The 18,006-nt window shown below is 51.3% G+C and overlaps 1 protein-coding gene and 2 long non-coding RNA genes across 3 annotated transcripts in view; 2 read left to right on the top strand and 1 right to left on the bottom strand.

The window, feature by feature from the left end:
• The window catches only part of LOC311144381 (uncharacterized protein), a gene marked incomplete at both ends in the record, with an annotated part of 83,075 nt that overhangs the window by 27,776 nt on the left and 37,293 nt on the right, over positions 1-18,006 (bottom strand). The window contains 2 exons of the mRNA XM_084180399.1: positions 11,549-11,595; positions 12,934-13,021. Of these exons, the coding sequence (XP_084036525.1) occupies positions 11,549-11,595; positions 12,934-13,021 (135 nt within the window). The remainder of the gene's footprint in view (positions 1-11,548; positions 11,596-12,933; positions 13,022-18,006) is intronic.
• On the top strand, positions 1,928-2,354 carry LOC311144854. The gene is made up of 2 exons (XR_014614536.1): positions 1,928-2,090; positions 2,179-2,354. It is a non-coding gene; the product is annotated as an uncharacterized lncRNA (long non-coding RNA).
• LOC311144855 lies at positions 6,906-7,332 on the top strand. The gene is made up of 2 exons (XR_014614537.1): positions 6,906-7,068; positions 7,157-7,332. It is a non-coding gene; the product is annotated as an uncharacterized lncRNA (long non-coding RNA).

Here is an 18,006-nt window from a genome sequence, read left to right as displayed (position 1 = left end):
GTACGGCCCGGAGGAGCGGTGCTGGGTGCCGCGGAGGGACATCCTAGACCCATCTCTCCTGTCGGAGTTCCACCGGGACCATCCCGCGCGCCCTGCTCCGCGTCCTCCTGGTCGTCCCCGAGGCCGGGGTCGGCGCACGGCTGGAGCCGCGCGTCAAGGGGGGGGGTACTATCACGGTTTCGGCCGAGGCTGCGCCTCCTCCTGGTTCGGGCAGGCTTCGGCGGTCGTCGTCTCCGGAGTACTAGCTGCCACCAATCTATGTTTCATGTTCGTTTGGTTTGGTCTTGATGTTGTACACCTGTGTCTAGTTAGTCCTCGTTAGTGTTCTATTTAGTTCTCGTTGTGTGTGTCTGTGTTTGTGTGTTATTGTTTCGCTGTCGTGTTTTGTGCGCTACTGTTTGCCTTGTGCATTTCATATTTTCCTCCTCTGTGTTCGGAGGTTATTTACGCACTGTTTTGTGCGCCGTTTGGTTTTCGCCTGTGTGCGGACTTTCTCGCCTCCGGGCGTTTGACTCGTGAATTTGAGTGTGCTGTTCACTAAAGTCTATTGGACTTATTTTTCTGCGTCCTGCATCTGATTCCTGCACCACACCCACCTACAGCACCCACTGACAGATGGTGCACTGCCACTTCTCCCTATTTCTTCACACAGCACCAAGCGTTGGGTTCACACAAGCACTCACTACACTACACACACACACACACAAAAGCATGTATACACACACAGACGCAATCCAACGTTTCTGATTTAAAGCTAGAATCCTTACTTGCTACATACATTTTTGGATTTCTGCATTAATTAAGCAATGAGTCCCGAGGAGGTGTGGTATATGGCCAGTGTACCACGGCAAAGGGCTGTTCTTATGCACGACGCAACGCGGAGTGCCTGCATACAGCCCTTAGTCGTGGTATATTGGCCATGTACCACAAACCCCTGAGGTGCCTTATTGCTATTATAAACGGGTTACCAACGTAATTAGAGCAGTAAAAATAAATGCTTTGTCATACCCGTGGTATACGGTCTGATATACCATGGCTGTCAGCCAATCAGCACTCAGGCCTCGAACCACCCAGTTTATAATGATATTTATACCATGGCATTGTCTAATACTCCTTTCTGATTGGCTTGAAGGGCATTCTAGAACGTGCATTATTTCCCTATAACGCATGGTATATTTGCACGGTAGAATACAATGGCTATAGTACATTTTTACATGTTTTATTTGAGCTGCTTTTGAAAGCAAAAGTCAAATTGAAAACAGTATTGGTATTGTTAAATTAGATTTTCATAATATCAAGCTAGGACGGTTTGGTTAGCTAAACCAGCAAGTCTGTTTGTTTGGTTACCACGGCAACTAACGTAGCTATCTAGTAAACTTGGTAGCTACTTCAGTGGATGTTGAACACATTTCTACTGGCAAATGAACACATTTCTAGCAGTAAATGTGTTAAATTATAGCCATGGTATAAAAGGGATAATCAACTTGGGGTTCTATGCGTTCTCTGAAAAATAATGTAACTCTGTGGAAGGTCAGCTCCACTCCGCTAGCGTGCAGTGGGAACACAACTTCCACGTCGTTCATTATTTTCCATAGAACGCATAGTTTCTCGTCAATTATCCCTTACATATCCATTGATTCTTGAAGAATATAACTTATAAATGCCTCATGAGCTTAGTTCAACTGTCCTGTCCCATCAGAACCCAAATACAAGCTTGTTTTACTCCATAGTTTGTAAAAAAAGTAAATGTACTGTAAACAAACACTGTATATCCTCAAAACATGGTTAAACGAAATATTTGACATTATGGATTGTTATGTGGGCAGCTTGTCTCTCCCTTTTCTGTTTCCCTTCCTCCTTGTTTTGTCCCCTCTGTGTCTGTTGTATCTGTATGTGTGTTTGTCCCCTTTATGTGGGTGTGTCTGGAGTGGATCAGGGGGCGTGCTCAGGATCTGCCTCTCCTGTGCAGCTGCGGGTTGTTTCCAGTGATTCCTGCCTACGCAGCTGCATCCTATTCTCTAATCAACCTGCACTACATATTCCGGGGCATGGCTCTCCACCGGCGCCAGATCGTTGTTCTTACCAGAGCGGTAACTTGGCTCACCAGTAAAGTTATTTTGTCTTTGTCTTCAGCCTGGCTCTCCACTCTCCTTAACCTGTCGTTTGTTTTGTCTTTAGTTTCGGACATACCTCCCAACCTGCCTACCTTCCTGCCTGTCGGTCTGCCTGCCTGCCTGCCTGCCTGCCTCAGCCTCTCCTTCCTCCGGAGCCGACTAGCCCACTCTGTTCCTTTACTTCAGTTGTTTTTGGACTAAGACAATTTTTACTTTTATTAAATATTTTTGTTTCTTCCACTCCCTTTGTCGTGTTTGTTTCTCTGAGTGCTGGGTTGAACCATAGCCTAACAGAACGATCTGGCCATGGACCCAACAGAGAAACAGCACGGGGCAAACAAAGACAGCTTCCAACAAGCTATCCAGGCTCAAGGAACGTTGCTAGGACAGCATGACCAGTTGATTCGGACTCTTGTGGAAGATAATCTTCAACTGCTGAACCAGGTGACTCAGTTAACTACACACGTCTCTAAATTGTCTGTTATCAGTTCTCCATCTCTCTCTGACCCCCAGTTTGATGCACCCCAAGTTGTTTCCTCGGACACTAGGCAGGCTTCGTTCCGTCGGGAACCCCCTGTCACGTCGCCTGAACCGTTCAATGGAGAATTGGACAAGTGCCGGGGATTTTTGCTTCAGTGTGACTTGATTTTTCGGCAGAGACCACTGTCGTTTTCTACTGATTCATCTAAGGTACATTATGTTCTGGGGCTGTTAAGAGGGAAAGCTCTGGTTTGGGCTGAGGCTGTGTGCTCAGATCAAACTTTGACTGGATTGACTTTTGCTGATTTCTCTGCTAAATTGAAGACTGTTTTTGACCATCCTGACCATGTGGGTAATTCCTCCAAGATACTTTTTAATTTGAGGCAGGGTTCTAACAGTGTGGCAGAGTACTCTATTGAGTTCTGGACGTTGGCAGCGGACTCCAAGTGGAACAATGTGGCACTTCAAGGAGCATTTCTAAACGGTTTGAATGAAGCCATTAAGGATGAACTGGCTGCTCGTGATGAGCCACATGATTTACATTCTCTCGTTTCCCTGTCCATCAAGCTAGACAATCGGTTGCGGGAGAGGCGTCGGGAGAGAGGCGATCGGCCACATCTAGGAGGACGAGTTCCCCAGCCTTCAACCACTCGAGTCTCGCCTCTCCGGAGTCGGCAGCTTCTTGTTCCTGATTCCATCCCGAGCACAGAGGAGGAACCTATGCAAGTGGGTCGAGCTCGACTACCTCCAGCTGAGCGGCAACGGCGCCTCCAGGCGGGTGAGTGCCTGTACTGTGGAGACGCCACACACATTCTGGCTACATGCCCTAAGCGGCCAAAAGACAAGGCTCGCTCGTAACGGTGGGTCTACTTGCGAGCCCAGAGTTAGATCCTGAACCCATCATTCCCCGATTACAAGTTCCTGTAACCTTACGTTTCCAGAGTCATTCCCTGCCACTCTCAGCTCTCATAGACTCAGGTGCAGAAGATAACTTTATTAGCCACCAGTTCGTTACACAAGCTCGTATCCCCATGGAGCCACTACCTACCCCCATCCGGGTCACAGCCCTTGATGGGCGCCTCCTCGCGGAGATAACTCATCAAACCACCCCCGTTTCCCTAGTGATTTCTGGCAATCATTGTGAAAGCATTCAGCTAAGAGTTATGTCTGGCTCAGCTACCTCCCTAATCCTTGGCTTCCCCTGGTTGGCTCTTCACAACCCACAAATTGATTGGACACGTCACACCATTCTCAGTTGGAGCACTAACTGCCATTCCGAGTGCCTGAGGTCAGCGGTTCCCCCCACTAAGTGTAACCCAACTCCTCCCTCAGCTCCTCTTGATCTGTCATCTGTCCCCAAAGAATACCATGACTTAGCGGAGGTTTTCAGTAAGGACAAGGCTCTGTCTCTACCACCACATAGGCCTTATGATTGCCCTATTGAACTGCTTCCTGGTGCTCCCTTGCCCTCTAGTCGGTTATACAATCTGTCCCGACCGGAAAGAGAGGCAATGGAGCAGTACATTGGTGATTCTCTGGTCTCGGGCATAATCCGTCCCTCGTCGTCTCCTTTGGGTGCAGGTTTCTTTTTCGTGGAAAAGAAGGACAAGTCGTTACGCCCCTGTATCGATTTCAGGGGTTTAAACAACATAACTGTTAAAAACAAGTATCCCCTTCCACTCATCAACTCAGCTTTTGAACCTCTGCATGGCGCCACAGTGTTTTCCAAGCTCGACCTCAGGAATGCTTATCACCTTGTCCGAATCCGAAAGGGAGATGAGTGGAAAACCGCTTTCAACACTCCACTGGGACATTTTGAGTATTTGGTCATGCCCTTTGGGCTTTCAAATGCCCCTGCGGTTTTCCAAGCCATGGTGAACGATGTTCTTAGGGATTTTTTGAACCGTTTTGTCTTTGTATACCTGGATGATATTCTTGTTTTTTCCAAGTCACCCGAGGAGCATGAGTCACACGTCCGTCAAGTCCTTCAACGGCTCTTGGAGAACAAGCTGTACGTCAAAGCAGAGAAGTGTGAGTTCCACAAACAGTCTACATCGTTCCTTGGATTCATAATTGAGAGCGGGCAGGTGAAGGCGGACCCCGAGAAGATCCGGGCAGTGACGGAATGGCCCATACCCACCACCCGTAAGCAACTTCAACGATTTTTGGGCTTTGCTAACTTCTACCGTAGGTTCATTAAGGGTTTTAGTAAAGTGGTGGCACCCCTTACTAGACTCACATCCCCAAAGGTCCCTTTTTTGTGGTCCCCTGAGGCGGAGCAGGCGGTAGGGGTGTTGAAGGAACTGTTTTCCACCTCCCCTGTGTTGATACACCCCAATACCTCTCTGCAGTTTGTTGTGGAGGTGGACGCGTCGGACTCAGGTGTGGGAGCCGTCCTCTCCCAGCGCTCCCCCACTGACCAAAAGCTTCACCCCTGTGCTTTTTTTCTCCAAAAAATTGTCACCCACAGAACGGAATTACGACGTTGGAAACCGAGAGCTGCTGGCGGTCAAGCTAGCACTGGAAGAATGGCGGCACTGGCTGGATGGAGCTGAACTGCCGTTTGTGGTCTGGACTGACCACAAGAACTTGGCTTACATCCAAGCCACTAAGAGACTCAACTCACGCCAAGCCAGATGGGCCCTGTTTTTTAGTAGGTTTAACTTTATTCTTACATACAGACCGGGGTCAAGAAATGTTAAACCAGATGCTTTGTCCCGCCAGTTTGCTGACCCTTCGGAGACCAGCGAGCCTGAGGCAGTCCTGCCTTCCTCATGCGTCGTGGCGGCTGTTCAGTGGGAGATCGAGTCTCTTGTGAAGACTGCACTTGCCACGGACCCGGGACCGGGTGATGGACCTCCCAACCTACTCTTTGTTCCCGAGACGGTCCGGTCTCAGGTGTTGCAGTGGATTCACACCTCCCGTTTTGCTGGTCACCCTGGGATGAGACGCACGTTGACGTTGCTTAGGAGACATTTTTGGTGGCCTTCAATGGAAACTGACGTTCGGGCTTTTGTGGCAGCCTGTTCAACCTGTGCTCGGGGCAAAGCCTCCCATCAGTCCCCTTCGGGGCTGCTGCTACCCCTCCCAGTTCCCAGCCGTCCCTGGTCCCACATAGCCATGGATTTTGTCACCGGCCTACCCAAGTCTGAAGGTAATGATACTATACTTACCATTGTGGACAGATTCTCTAAATCTGTTCACTATATAGCATTACCAAAATTACCGTCTGCCAGTGAGACAGCGGACCTCCTAGTCCAACATGTATTCCGTCCCCATGGAATACCTGTGGACATCGTATCTGATAGAGGCCCACAGTTTACTTCCCGTGTTTGGAAGGTGTTCTGTTCTGCTTTGGGTGCTTCCGTTAGTCTGTCCTCAGGGTTTCATCCCCAGACCAACGGTCAAACTGAAAGAGCCAATCAAGACCTCGAAGCAACCCTTCGTTGTGTGGCTGCTCAACATCCATCATCCTGGGCCAAACATCTGCCTTGGATAGAGTACGCCCACAACTCCCTCACCACCTCTGCCACTGGTCTTTCACCCTTCGAAGTGACCATGGGTTATCAACCCCCTCTGTTTCCTGCTCAGGAGAAGGAATTGGCTGTTCCTTCGGTTCAGGAGAACCTCCGCCGCTGCCAGAGAGTGTGGCGCGATGCTCGGGAAGCGTTGCTTCGGACCACCGACAGGAACAAGAGGAAAGCGGATAGGAGCAGGACTCCCGCACCTGTGTTTCATCCTGGTCAAGAGGTTTGGCTGTCGTCTAAGAACGTACCTCTTCGTACCAAATCACGCAAGCTGTCTCCTCGGTACCTGGGTCCGTTTGTGGTGGAGTCCATCATTAACCCCGCTGCGGTTCGTTTGAAGTTGCCTTCAGCCATGAAGATACACCCTACTTTCCACGTCTCCCAACTGAAACCTGTGTCCTCCAGCCTTTTGTGTCCGCCGGCTGTTCCACCTCCACCTGTTCGTCTCATTGACGACCATCCGGCCTACACCGTCAGTAGGCTACTGGACTCTCGGAGGCGGGGTAGGGGTCTCCAATACCTAGTCGATTGGGAAGGTTATGGACCAGAGGAGAGGTCTTGGGTCCCAAAGCGTTTTGTGTTGGATCCTCAGTTGATCACGGACTTCCATCACGACAACCCGGACAGGCCTGGTGGGTCGCCAGGTGGCGACCATTGAGGGGGGGGTACTGTTATGTGGGCAGCTTGTCTCTCCCTTTTCTGTTTCCCTTCCTCCTTGTTTTGTCCCCTCTGTGTCTGTTGTATCTGTATGTGTGTTTGTCCCCTTTATGTGGGTGTGTCTGGAGTGGATCAGGGGGCGTGCTCAGGATCTGCCTCTCCTGTGCAGCTGCGGGTTGTTTCCAGTGATTCCTGCCTACGCAGCTGCATCCTATTCTCTAATCAACCTGCACTACATATTCCGGGGCATGGCTCTCCACCGGCGCCAGATCGTTGTTCTTACCAGAGCGGTAACTTGGCTCACCAGTAAAGTTATTTTGTCTTTGTCTTCAGCCTGGCTCTCCACTCTCCTTAACCTGTCGTTTGTTTTGTCTTTAGTTTCGGACATACCTCCCAACCTGCCTACCTTCCTGCCTGTCGGTCTGCCTGCCTGCCTGCCTGCCTGCCTCAGCCTCTCCTTCCTCCGGAGCCGACTAGCCCACTCTGTTCCTTTACTTCAGTTGTTTTTGGACTAAGACAATTTTTACTTTTATTAAATATTTTTGTTTCTTCCACTCCCTTTGTCGTGTTTGTTTCTCTGAGTGCTGGGTTGAACCATAGCCTAACATGGATGGTCAGTCCTTGCATCAATAGCTCTCTCTATGAATTTGAGAGTTGTTGCATTTGTACAGGCCCATCCCTCAGCCTTTACAGGCCCATCCCTCAGACTGGGTGGCTAGGGAGGGCCTTTACAGACAGACTGGGTGGCTATGGAGGACCTTTACAGACAGAGTGGGTGGCTGGGGGGGGGGGGGGGGGGTTACAGACAGACTGGGTGGCTAGGAAGGGCCTTTACAGACATACTGGGTGGCTAGGGAGGGCCTTTACAGACAGACTGGGTGGCTAGGGAAGGGTTTTACAGACAGAGACTGGGTGGCTAGGGAAGGGTTTTACAGACAGAGACTGGGTGGTTAGGGAGGACCTTTACAGACAGAGACTGGGTGGCTAGGGAGGGGTTTTACAGACAGAGACTGGGTGGCTAGGGAAGGGTTTTAAAGACAGAGACTGGGTGGTTAGGGAGGACCTTTACAGACAGACTGTGTGGCTAGGGAGTGGTTTTACAGACAGAGACTGGGTGGCTATGGAGGGCCTTTACAGACAGAGACTGGGTGGCTATGGAGGGCCTTTACAGACAGACTGGGTGGCTATGGAGGGCCTTTACAGACAGAGACTGGGTGGCTAGGGAGGACCTTTACAGACAGACTGGGTGGCTAGGGAGGACCTCTACAGACAGAGACTGGGTGGCTAGGGAGGACCTTTACAGACAGACTGGGTGGCTAGGGAGGACCTTTACAGGCAGAGACTGGATGGCTAGGGAGGGATTTTACAGACACAGAGACTGGGTGGCTAGGGAGGACCTTTACAGACAGACTGGGTGGCTAGGGAGAACCTTTACAGACAGAGACTGGGTGGCTAGGGAGGACCTTTACAGACAGAGACTGGGTGGCTAGGGAAGGGTTTTACAGACAGAGACTGGGTGGCTAGGGAGGACCTTTACAGACAGACTGGGTGGCTAGGGAGGGGTTTTACAGACAGAGACTGGGTGGCTAGGGAGGACCTTTACAGACAGAGACTGGGTGGCTAGGGAGGACCTTTACAGACAACCTGGGTGGCTAGGGAGGACCTTTACAGACAGAGACTGGGTGGCTAGGGAGGGCCTTTACAGACAGAGACTGGGTGGCTAGGGAGGACCTTTACAGACAGACTGGGTGGCTAGGGAGGACCTCTACAGACAGAGACTGGGTGGCTAGGGAGGACCTTTACAGACAGACTGGGTGGCTAGGGAGGACCTTTACAGGCAGAGACTGGATGGCTAGGGAGGGATTTTACAGACACAGAGACTGGGTGGCTAGGGAGGACCTTTACAGACAGACTGGGTGGCTAGGGAGAACCTTTACAGACAGAGACTGGGTGGCTAGGGAGGACCTTTACAGACAGAGACTGGGTGGCTAGGGAGGACCTTTACAGACAGACTGGGTGGCTAGGGAGGGGTTTTACAGACAGAGACTGGGTGGCTAGGGAGGACCTTTACAGACAGACTGGGTGGCTAGGGAGGGGTTTTACAGACAGAGACTGGGTGGCTAGGGAGGACCTTTACAGACAGAGACTGGGTGGCTAGGGAGGACGTTTACAGACAACCTGGGTGGCTAGGGAGGACCTTTACAGACAACCTGGGTGGCTAGGGAGGGCCTTTACAGACATAGACTGGGTGGCTAAGGAGGACCTTTACAGACAGACTGGGTGGCTAGGGAGGACCTTTACAGACAGAGACTGGGTGGCTAGGGAGGACCTTTACAGACAGAGACTGGGTGGCTAGGGAGGACCTTTACAGACAGACTGGGTGGCTAGGGAGGACCTTTACAGACAGACTGGGTGGCTAGGGAGGACCTTTACAGACAGAGACTGGGTGGCTCTAGTTCTGTTTCTAGTCAGAGTATACTGGAGGGTTCTAGTTCTGGTTCCAGTCAGACTGCACATCCAAACACCTTTTGCTGTGTGACTTTGTCACTCTCCATCTAAAACAAACACTTTTCTGTCTCTAATGTCCACAAAACAATTGCAGTCATAGAAGAGCTTTCCCTCGTTCTCTCTCTCACATTGGAGGGCCTTTACAGACAGAGACTGGGTGGCTAGGGAGGGCCTTTACAGACAGACTGGGTGGCTAGGGAGGGCCTTTACAGACAGACTGGGTGGCTATGGAGGGCCTGTACAGACATCCTGGGTGGCTATGGAGGGCCTTTACAGACAGACACTGGATGGCTAGGGAAGGGTTTTACAGACAGAGACTGGGTGGCTAGGGAGGGCCTTTACAGACAGACTGGGTGGCTAGGGAAGGGTTTTACAGACAGACTGGGTGGTTAGGGAGGACCTTTACAGACAGACTGGGTGGCTAGGGAGGGGTTTTACAGACAGAGACTGGGTGGCTAAGGGAAGGGTTTTACAGACAGAGACTGGGTGGCTAGGGAGGACCTTTACAGACAGACTGGGTGGCTAGGGAGGGGTTTTACAGACAGAGACTGGGTGGCTAGGGAGGACCTTTACAGACAGAGACTGGGTGGCTAGGGAGGACCTTTACAGACAACCTGGGTGGCTAGGGAGGACCTTTACAGACAACCTGGGTGGCTAGGGAGGGCCTTTACAGACAGAGACTGGGTGGCTAGGGAGGACCTTTACAGACAGACTGGGTGGCTAGGGAGGACCTTTACAGACAGAGACTGGGTGGCTAGGGAGGACCTTTACAGACAGACTGGGAGGCTAGGGAGGACCTTTACAGGAAGAGACTGGATGGCTAGGGAGGGATTTTACAGACACAGAGACTGGGTGGCTAGGGAGGACCTTTACAGACAGACTGGGTGGCTAGGGAGGGCCTTTACAGACAGAGACTGGGTGGCTAGGGAGGACCTTTACAGACAGAGACTGGGTGGCTAGGGAGGACCTTTACAGACAGACTGGGTGGCTAGGGAGGACCTTTACAGACAGAGACTGGGTGGCTAGGGAGGACCTTTACAGACAGAGACTGGGTGGCTAGGGAGGACCTTTACAGACAGACTGGGTGGCTAGGGAGGACCTTTACAGACAGAGACTGGGTGGCTCTAGTTCTGTTTCTGGTCAGAGTATACTGGAGGGTTCTAGTTCTGGTTCCAGTCAGACTGCACATCCAAACACCTTTTGCTGTGTGACTTTGTCACTCTCCATCTAAAACAAACACTTTTCTGTCTCTAATGTCCACAAAACAATTGCAGTCATAGAAGAGCTTTCCCTCGCTCTCTCTCTCACATTATATGTCATGAGTGGCTGAGAAAAAAACGCTGTCTGCTACGTGAGAAAGTACTGTAAACCAACATGTAATGCATTCACCACACACACAAACACACACACACACACAGACAAACACACGCCTCCTCTTCCCTACCCCACTTCCCCTCTTAAAGGTAAAAAACCATCTGGCGAATTAAAAGTATACTTTAGAAAGCACTGGTTTAATTAGAGAGACGTTTTATTAAATGAAGAATGTATCCAAAGAATACACACACACACACACACACACATTTAATCTGGCTGTGTGACCTATCTGAAAGTTGAAAATCCTCGAATCCTTCCTTCCTCCCTCTCTCTGTTTTTTTCTCCCTCTTTCTCGCCTTACTATGTCTCTAAAAACAAAATACATTCAAGTTGAAAGTAGGAGTAAGTGGACCCTTTTATCTATTTTGAAGGTGAAAACTCACGCTAAAGCAGTTTAATTTGCTTTTCAAAACATGTTTTAGGGTTTTGGGGCATAAGAGCTCACACTAACTTAGAGACTCAATCAAGCACATTAATGAGCCATTTCCTATTTGGGAAGAGAGGAAGTACAATTTAAAAAATAATTAGACAAAAAATCACTTCAATAGGCTTAGAAGAGTAAAAGGAGTGTGTGCTTTAAGATAATTCACTCTGGCAGTGAACATATATGCAAGACTGTTTTACCAGAAAAAAATAACACATATGCATCTAACAGATTTATAGAACCTATCCTTAATAAAACCTTTTCAAATGTTCGACTGAAAATTGTAATAGTTTCACTGTAAGCTATTGAATCATAGACAAGCCCAAGGTGTAAGTGCTAAATATGTTTTTTTGTTTACATTTTATACATATAAAATGTACGGAAATACTTTTTTTTCATTTTGTGCATACAAAAAGTGATTGATGAAGGGATCGATTGATTGATACACTAATATATTGTATTACCCGTATCCACTGGTTGGCCTCCCTCTCGACAGCGTTGTGAGGTTCCTCTGAATATTAGAGTCAACAGACTCTGGAACAGCAGCAAGAGGCTCACACAACACAACACAAGACACAGGACACAGGACACACAACACTACACAAGACACAGGACACACAACACTACACAAGACACAGGACGCACAACACTACACAAGACACAGGACGCACAACACTACACAAGACACAGGACACACAACACAACACAAGACACAAGACACAGGACACACAACACTACACAAGACACAGGACACACAACACTACACAAGACACAGGACGCACAACACTACACAAGACACAGGACGCACAACACTACACAAGACGCACAACACTACACAAGACACAGGACGCACAACACTACACAAGACGCACAACACTACACAAGACACAGGACGCACAACACAACACAAGACACAGGACGCACAACACAACACAAGACACAGGATGCACAACACAACACAAGACACAGGACACACAACACTACACAAGACACAGGACACAAAACACAAGACAACACAACACAAGACACAGGACACACAACACAACACAAGACACAGGACACACAACACAACACAACACACAGGACGCACAACACAACAAAAGACACAGGACACACAACACAACACAAGACACAGGACACACAACACTACACAAGAAACAGGATGCACAACACTACACAAGACACAGGACACACAACACAACACAAGACACAGGACACACAACACATCACAAGACACAGGACACACAACACTACACAAGACACAGGACGCACAACACTACACAAGACACAGGACGCACAACACTACACAAGACACAGGACACACAACACTACACAAGACACAGGATACACAACACAACACAAGACACAGGACGCAACACACAACACAAGACACAGGACACACAACACAAGACAAGACACAGGACACACAACACAACACAAGACACAGGACACACAACACTACACAAGACACAGGACGCACAACACTACACCAGACACACGACACACAACACAACACAAGACACAGGACGCACAACACTACACAAGACACAGGACGCACAACACTACAGAAGACACAGGACACACAACACTACACAAGACACAGGACGCACAACACAACACAAGACACAGGACGCACAACACAACACAAGACACAGGACGCACAACACTACTCAAGACAATGCATTAGACAAGGCATCCTTCCTTCCATCCATCCATCCATCCATCCAGCCACCCATCCACCCACCCGGCCACCCAAACAACCCCCCACCCGGCCAACCACCCTTCCACCCATACAGACAGCCACCCACCGACCCATCCACCCACCCATCCATGTCCTAGTGACAGTCACCGTCAGCAGCGACATGGGGATTCCAGCAAAGGCGGCCCAGGAACTGGCCTAGGAAGGGAATAGTCCTCATGGTCTCTGTGGTGAAGCTCTGGAAACGCACAACAATGACACTGACACACACACTACCATGACTGGGCCAAACCTAGTCTGTGTCCCAAATGCCACACTATTCCCTATGTAGTTGTTACGGATGCCGCCGAGGCTGCTCCTCCTCCTTGCTCGGGCAGGCTTCGGCGTTCGTCGTCCCCGGAGTACTAGCTACTACCGCTCGATGTTTTCGATATTTTCAATGTTTGTTTTGTATGTCTAGTTTGTACACCTGTTTCGTATTCTGTATTGATTATGTTACATATAAGTTCCCTTGTTTTATGTTTGCCTTTGTGTGTTATTGTCCGCGTGTCCTGTATGTATGGTTGGCATTGATCATCCTGTTTATTACGCACTCCGCGCATTATCCTCCTCTTGTGTTTTGGAGGCTTTTGTTATGTGCGTATTTTTGGAAAGTAAAGCAGTCGTTACTGATCTTCTGTGTCCTGCGCCTGACTTCACCGCTGCATACACTTCAGCATTTTGACAGAATAACACACCACCCATGGAGTCAGCAGGAGCAGCGGCGGTGACCGAGTCACTGGAGGATCGGGTCAGCAGCCAGGACGCCATGATCCATAGACTCGGCTCCGCCATGCAAGACGTGATGGACACCCTGCGCCGATGGGAAAGAGGAGGCTTGCCCACACCTCCTCCTACATTACCACCACCATCGGCCAGCCCCATCTTACCATCTCTGGAGTCCAGTGGGATTCGGCTCTCGCTCCCGAGGGCATATGATGGCACCGCAGCCGGGTGTCAGGGGTTCCTACTTCAAGTGGAACTCTACCTGGCAACCATACACCCGGTGCCCTCGGGATACGAGAGCGTTTCCGCCCTCATCTCCTGTCTATCCGGCAAGGCGTTGGAGTGGGCCAATGCCGAATGAAGGGCAATAGACGCCGCCACCATCAGCTACGCGGAGATCTCCCGCCGCTTCAGGGCTGTTTTCGATCATCCCCCAGAGGGTAAAGCGGCGGGGGAGCGTCCGTTCCACCTCCGACAGGGGAAGAGGAGCGCACAAGAGTTCGCCCTGGACTTCCGGACTCTAGCGGCGGATGCGGGGTGGAATGAGAGGGCCCTCATCGACCACTATCGGTGCAGCCTGTGAGAGGACGTTCGACGAGAGTTGGCCTGCAGGGACACCAATCTAAACTTCGATCAGTTGGTGGACATGTCGATCCGTCTGGATACCCTGCCGGCTACCCACGGACGTCCGGAGTTGGGGCCGTCCATTCCATCCCCCAGCACCTCCGAGCCGAGCCCTATGGAGCTCGGGGGTGCTGGCGCTAGAGAGAGGAGGAGAGAGATCCAGAGGGAGGCCGTCCTCTGCACCAACTGTGGCCGTAGAGGACACACTGCGGTTCGGTGCTGGGGAGGGCCTTCAGGGGATCGAGGCAACAGGTCACGCACTGGGGAGTCATTCCAGGTGAGTAGGCGCCCAACTCACCCAGAGCTCTCTGTTGTTCACCTGTGTATACCAGTAATATTTCCCCAGGTTGCATCTCATTCCCAGCATAAGGCGCTAGTCGATTCAGGCGCAGCTGGGAATTTTATTGATCGTAATTTTTGTGTTAAGTTAGGGATTCCCCTCCTACCAGTAGATGTGCCCTTTCCTATTCATGCCCTAGATAGCCGTCCGTTGGGATCTGGGTTGATTAGGGAGGTCACAGCGCCACTAAAGATGAAGACGCAGGGGTGTCATGAGGAGATCATTCAGTTGTATCTGATCGACTCTCCTGCGTATCCCGTGGTGCTGGGACTTCCTTGGTTAATCTCCCATGACCCCACCATTTCGTGGCAACAGAGGGCTCTCAAGGAGTGGTCTGACCAGTGTGTCGGGCGGTGTCTAGGTGTTTCCGTAGGGGCAACCACGGTGGAAAGTCCGAACCAAGTGCCCGCACTGCACATTCCTCCTGACTACGATGATTTGGCACTCGTGTTCAGCAAGACGAGGGCGACGCGATTGCCACCTCATAGACAGGGGGATTGTGCGATAGACCTCCAGGCAGGTGCTGCACTTCCGCGTAGTCATGTGTATCCTCTGTCTCAAGAGGAGACGTCGGCTATGGAGACATACATAGCCGAGTCTCTGAGACAGGGATACATACGGCCCTCCACTTCTCCTGCGTCCTCGAGTTTATTTTTTGTGAAGAAGAAGGATGGAGGGTTGCGCCCGTGTATTGATTACCGTAGTCTCAATCAGATCACTGTTAAATACAGTTATCCTCTCCCTCTGATTGCGAGTATGACGGAATCATTACACGGAGCGTGTTTCTTCACAAAACTGGATCTCAGGAGCGCCTACAAATTGATGCGCATTTGGGAGGGAGATGAATGGAAGACAGCATTTAGTACCACCTCGGGTCACTATGAGTATCTCGTCATGCCATACGGGTTAATGAATGCTCCTTCAGTCTTCCAATCCTTTGTGGACGAGATCTTCCCGGGATTTGCATGGGCAGGGTGTAGTGGTGTATATTGACGACATTCTAGTGTACTCTTCTACACGAGCCGAGCATGTAGCCCTGGTGCGTCAAGTGTTGGGTAGGCTGTTGGAGCATGACTTGTATGTCAAGGCAGAGAAATGTCTGTTTTTCCAGGAGTCCATCTCCTTCCTGGGCCATCGGTTGTCCGCGTCAGGGGTGGAGATGGAGATTGACCGCGTTTCAGCCGTGCGTAATTGGCAGACTCCAACCACGGTTAAGGAGGTGCAGCGGTTTTTGGGTTTTGCCAATTACTACCGGAGGTTTATCTGGGGTTTTGGACAGGTAGCAGCTCCCATCACCTCCCTGCTGAAGGGGGGCCGGTGCGTTTGCAGTGGTCGGCTGAGGCGGACGGGGAATACTGAAGGACCTGTTCACCTCGGCTCCGGTGTTGGCGCATCCGGACCCCGCTTTAGCGTTCCAGGTGGAGGTGGACGCGTTAGAGGCCGGTATTGGGGCTGTACTGTCTCAACGCTCAGGCACGCCTCCTAAACTCCGGCCCTGCGCTTTTTACTCTAAGAAGCTCAGCCCGGCGGAACGTAATTATGACGTGGGGGACAGGGAGCTGCTAGCCGTGGTTCAAGCCCTAAAGGTGTGGAGGCATTGGTTTGAGGGGGCTCAACACCCTTTTCTCATTCTGACTGACCATTGTAACCTGGAGTACATCCGGGCAGCTAGGAGACTGAACCCTCGTCAGGCTAGGTGGGCCATGTTTCTGGCCCGGTTTGTTTTTAAGCTCACTTACATCCCAGGGTCCCAGAACGTTAAGGCAGACGCCCTGTCCCGGCGATATGACACAGAGAAGAGGTCCATTGAGCCCACTCCCATACTGCCAGAGTCTTGGCTGGTGGCACCGGTGGTGTGGGAGGTCGATGCGGAAATCGAGCGGGCGTTACGTACCGACCCTACTCCTCCAGAGTGTCCAGTGAGGCGGACGTACGTTCCGCTCGAGATTCGTGATCGTCTCATTTATTGGGCTCATACGTCACCCTCCTCTGGACATCCTGGTATTGGCCGGACAGTGCACTGCCTTAGTGAAAAGTACTGGTGGCCAACATTGGCTAAGGACGTGAGGGTATATGTCTCCTCCTGCTCGGTGTGCGCTCAGTGTAAGGCGCCTAGACACCTGGCCAGGGGGAAGTTACAACCCCTACCCATTCCACAACGGCCGTGGTCTCACCTATCGGTAGACTTTGTCACGGACCTTCCCCACTCCCAGGGGAATACCACTATTCTGGTCGTTGTGGATCGGTTCTCTAAGGCCTGTCGTCTCATCCCAATGCCGGGTCTCCCTACTGCCCTACAGACTGCTGAGGCTTTGTTTACCCACGTCTTCCGGCACTACGGGGTACCCGAGGATATAGTGTCTGATCGGGGTCCCCAATTCACCTCTAGAGTCTGGAGGGCGTTCATGGAATGCTTGGGGTTAGCCTTACCTTGGGTTTCCACCCTGAGAGTAATGGGCAGGTGGAGAGAGTGAACCAGGATGTGGGTAGGTTTCTGAGATCATATTGCCAGGACCGGCAGGAGGAGTGGTCGGGGTATATCCCCTGGGCAGAAATTGCCCAGAACTCCCTTCGCCTTCCTCTACGAATCTGACCCCTTTCCAGTGTGTGTTGGGGTATCAGCCGGTTCTGGCACCATGGCATCAGAGCCAGATCGAGGCTCCTGCGGTGGATGAGTAGTTTCGGCGCTCGGAGGAGACATGGAACGCTGCGCATGTTCATCTGCAGCGGGCTATCCGTAGGCAGAAGGCGAGCGCCGATCTCCACCGCAGTGAGGGTCCCGTGTACGCACCTGGAGATCGAGTCTGGCTCTCAACTCGAAACCTGCCCCTTCGCCTGCCCTGCCGGAAGCTGTGTCGGCGGTTTGTGGGGCCATTTAAAGTCCTGAGGAGATTGAACAAGGTATGTTACAGGTTACAACTGCCTAATGATTATCACATTAACCCCTCGTTCCATGTGTCTCTCCTCAGGCCGGTGGTAGCTGGTCCACTCCAGGACAATGAGATACGGGAGACTCCTCCGCCCCCACTGGACATCGAGGGGGCTCCGGCGTACTCAGTCCGGTCCATCGTGGATTCGAGACATCGGATGGGGGGTCTGCAGTATCTCGTGGAGTGGGAGGGGTACGGTCCGGAGGAACGGTGCTGGGTGCCTAGGAGGGACATTTTAGATCCCTCCCTCCTGACGGAGTTCCACCGGAGTCATCCCACGCGCCCTGCTCCGCGTCCTCCTGGCCGTCCCCGAGGCCGGGGTCGGCGCACGGCTGGAGCCGCGCGTCAAGGGGGGGGGGGGTACTGTCACGGATGCCGCCGAGGCTGCTCCTCCTCCTTGCTCGGGCAGGCTTCGGCGTTCGTCGTCCCCGGAGTACTAGCTACTACCGCTCGATGTTTTCGATATTTGTTTTGTATGTCTAGTTTGTACACCTGTTTCGTATTCTGTATTGATTATGTTACATATAAGTTCCCTTGTTTTATGTTTACCTTTGTGTGTTATTG

Source organism: Coregonus lavaretus (assembly GCF_964263955.1).
Source record: "Coregonus lavaretus genome assembly, chromosome: 17".
NCBI lineage: Eukaryota > Metazoa > Chordata > Actinopteri > Salmoniformes > Salmonidae > Coregonus > Coregonus lavaretus.
Note: the sequence above shows the minus strand (reverse complement) of the source record. Positions and strands in the feature narration are given on the sequence as shown.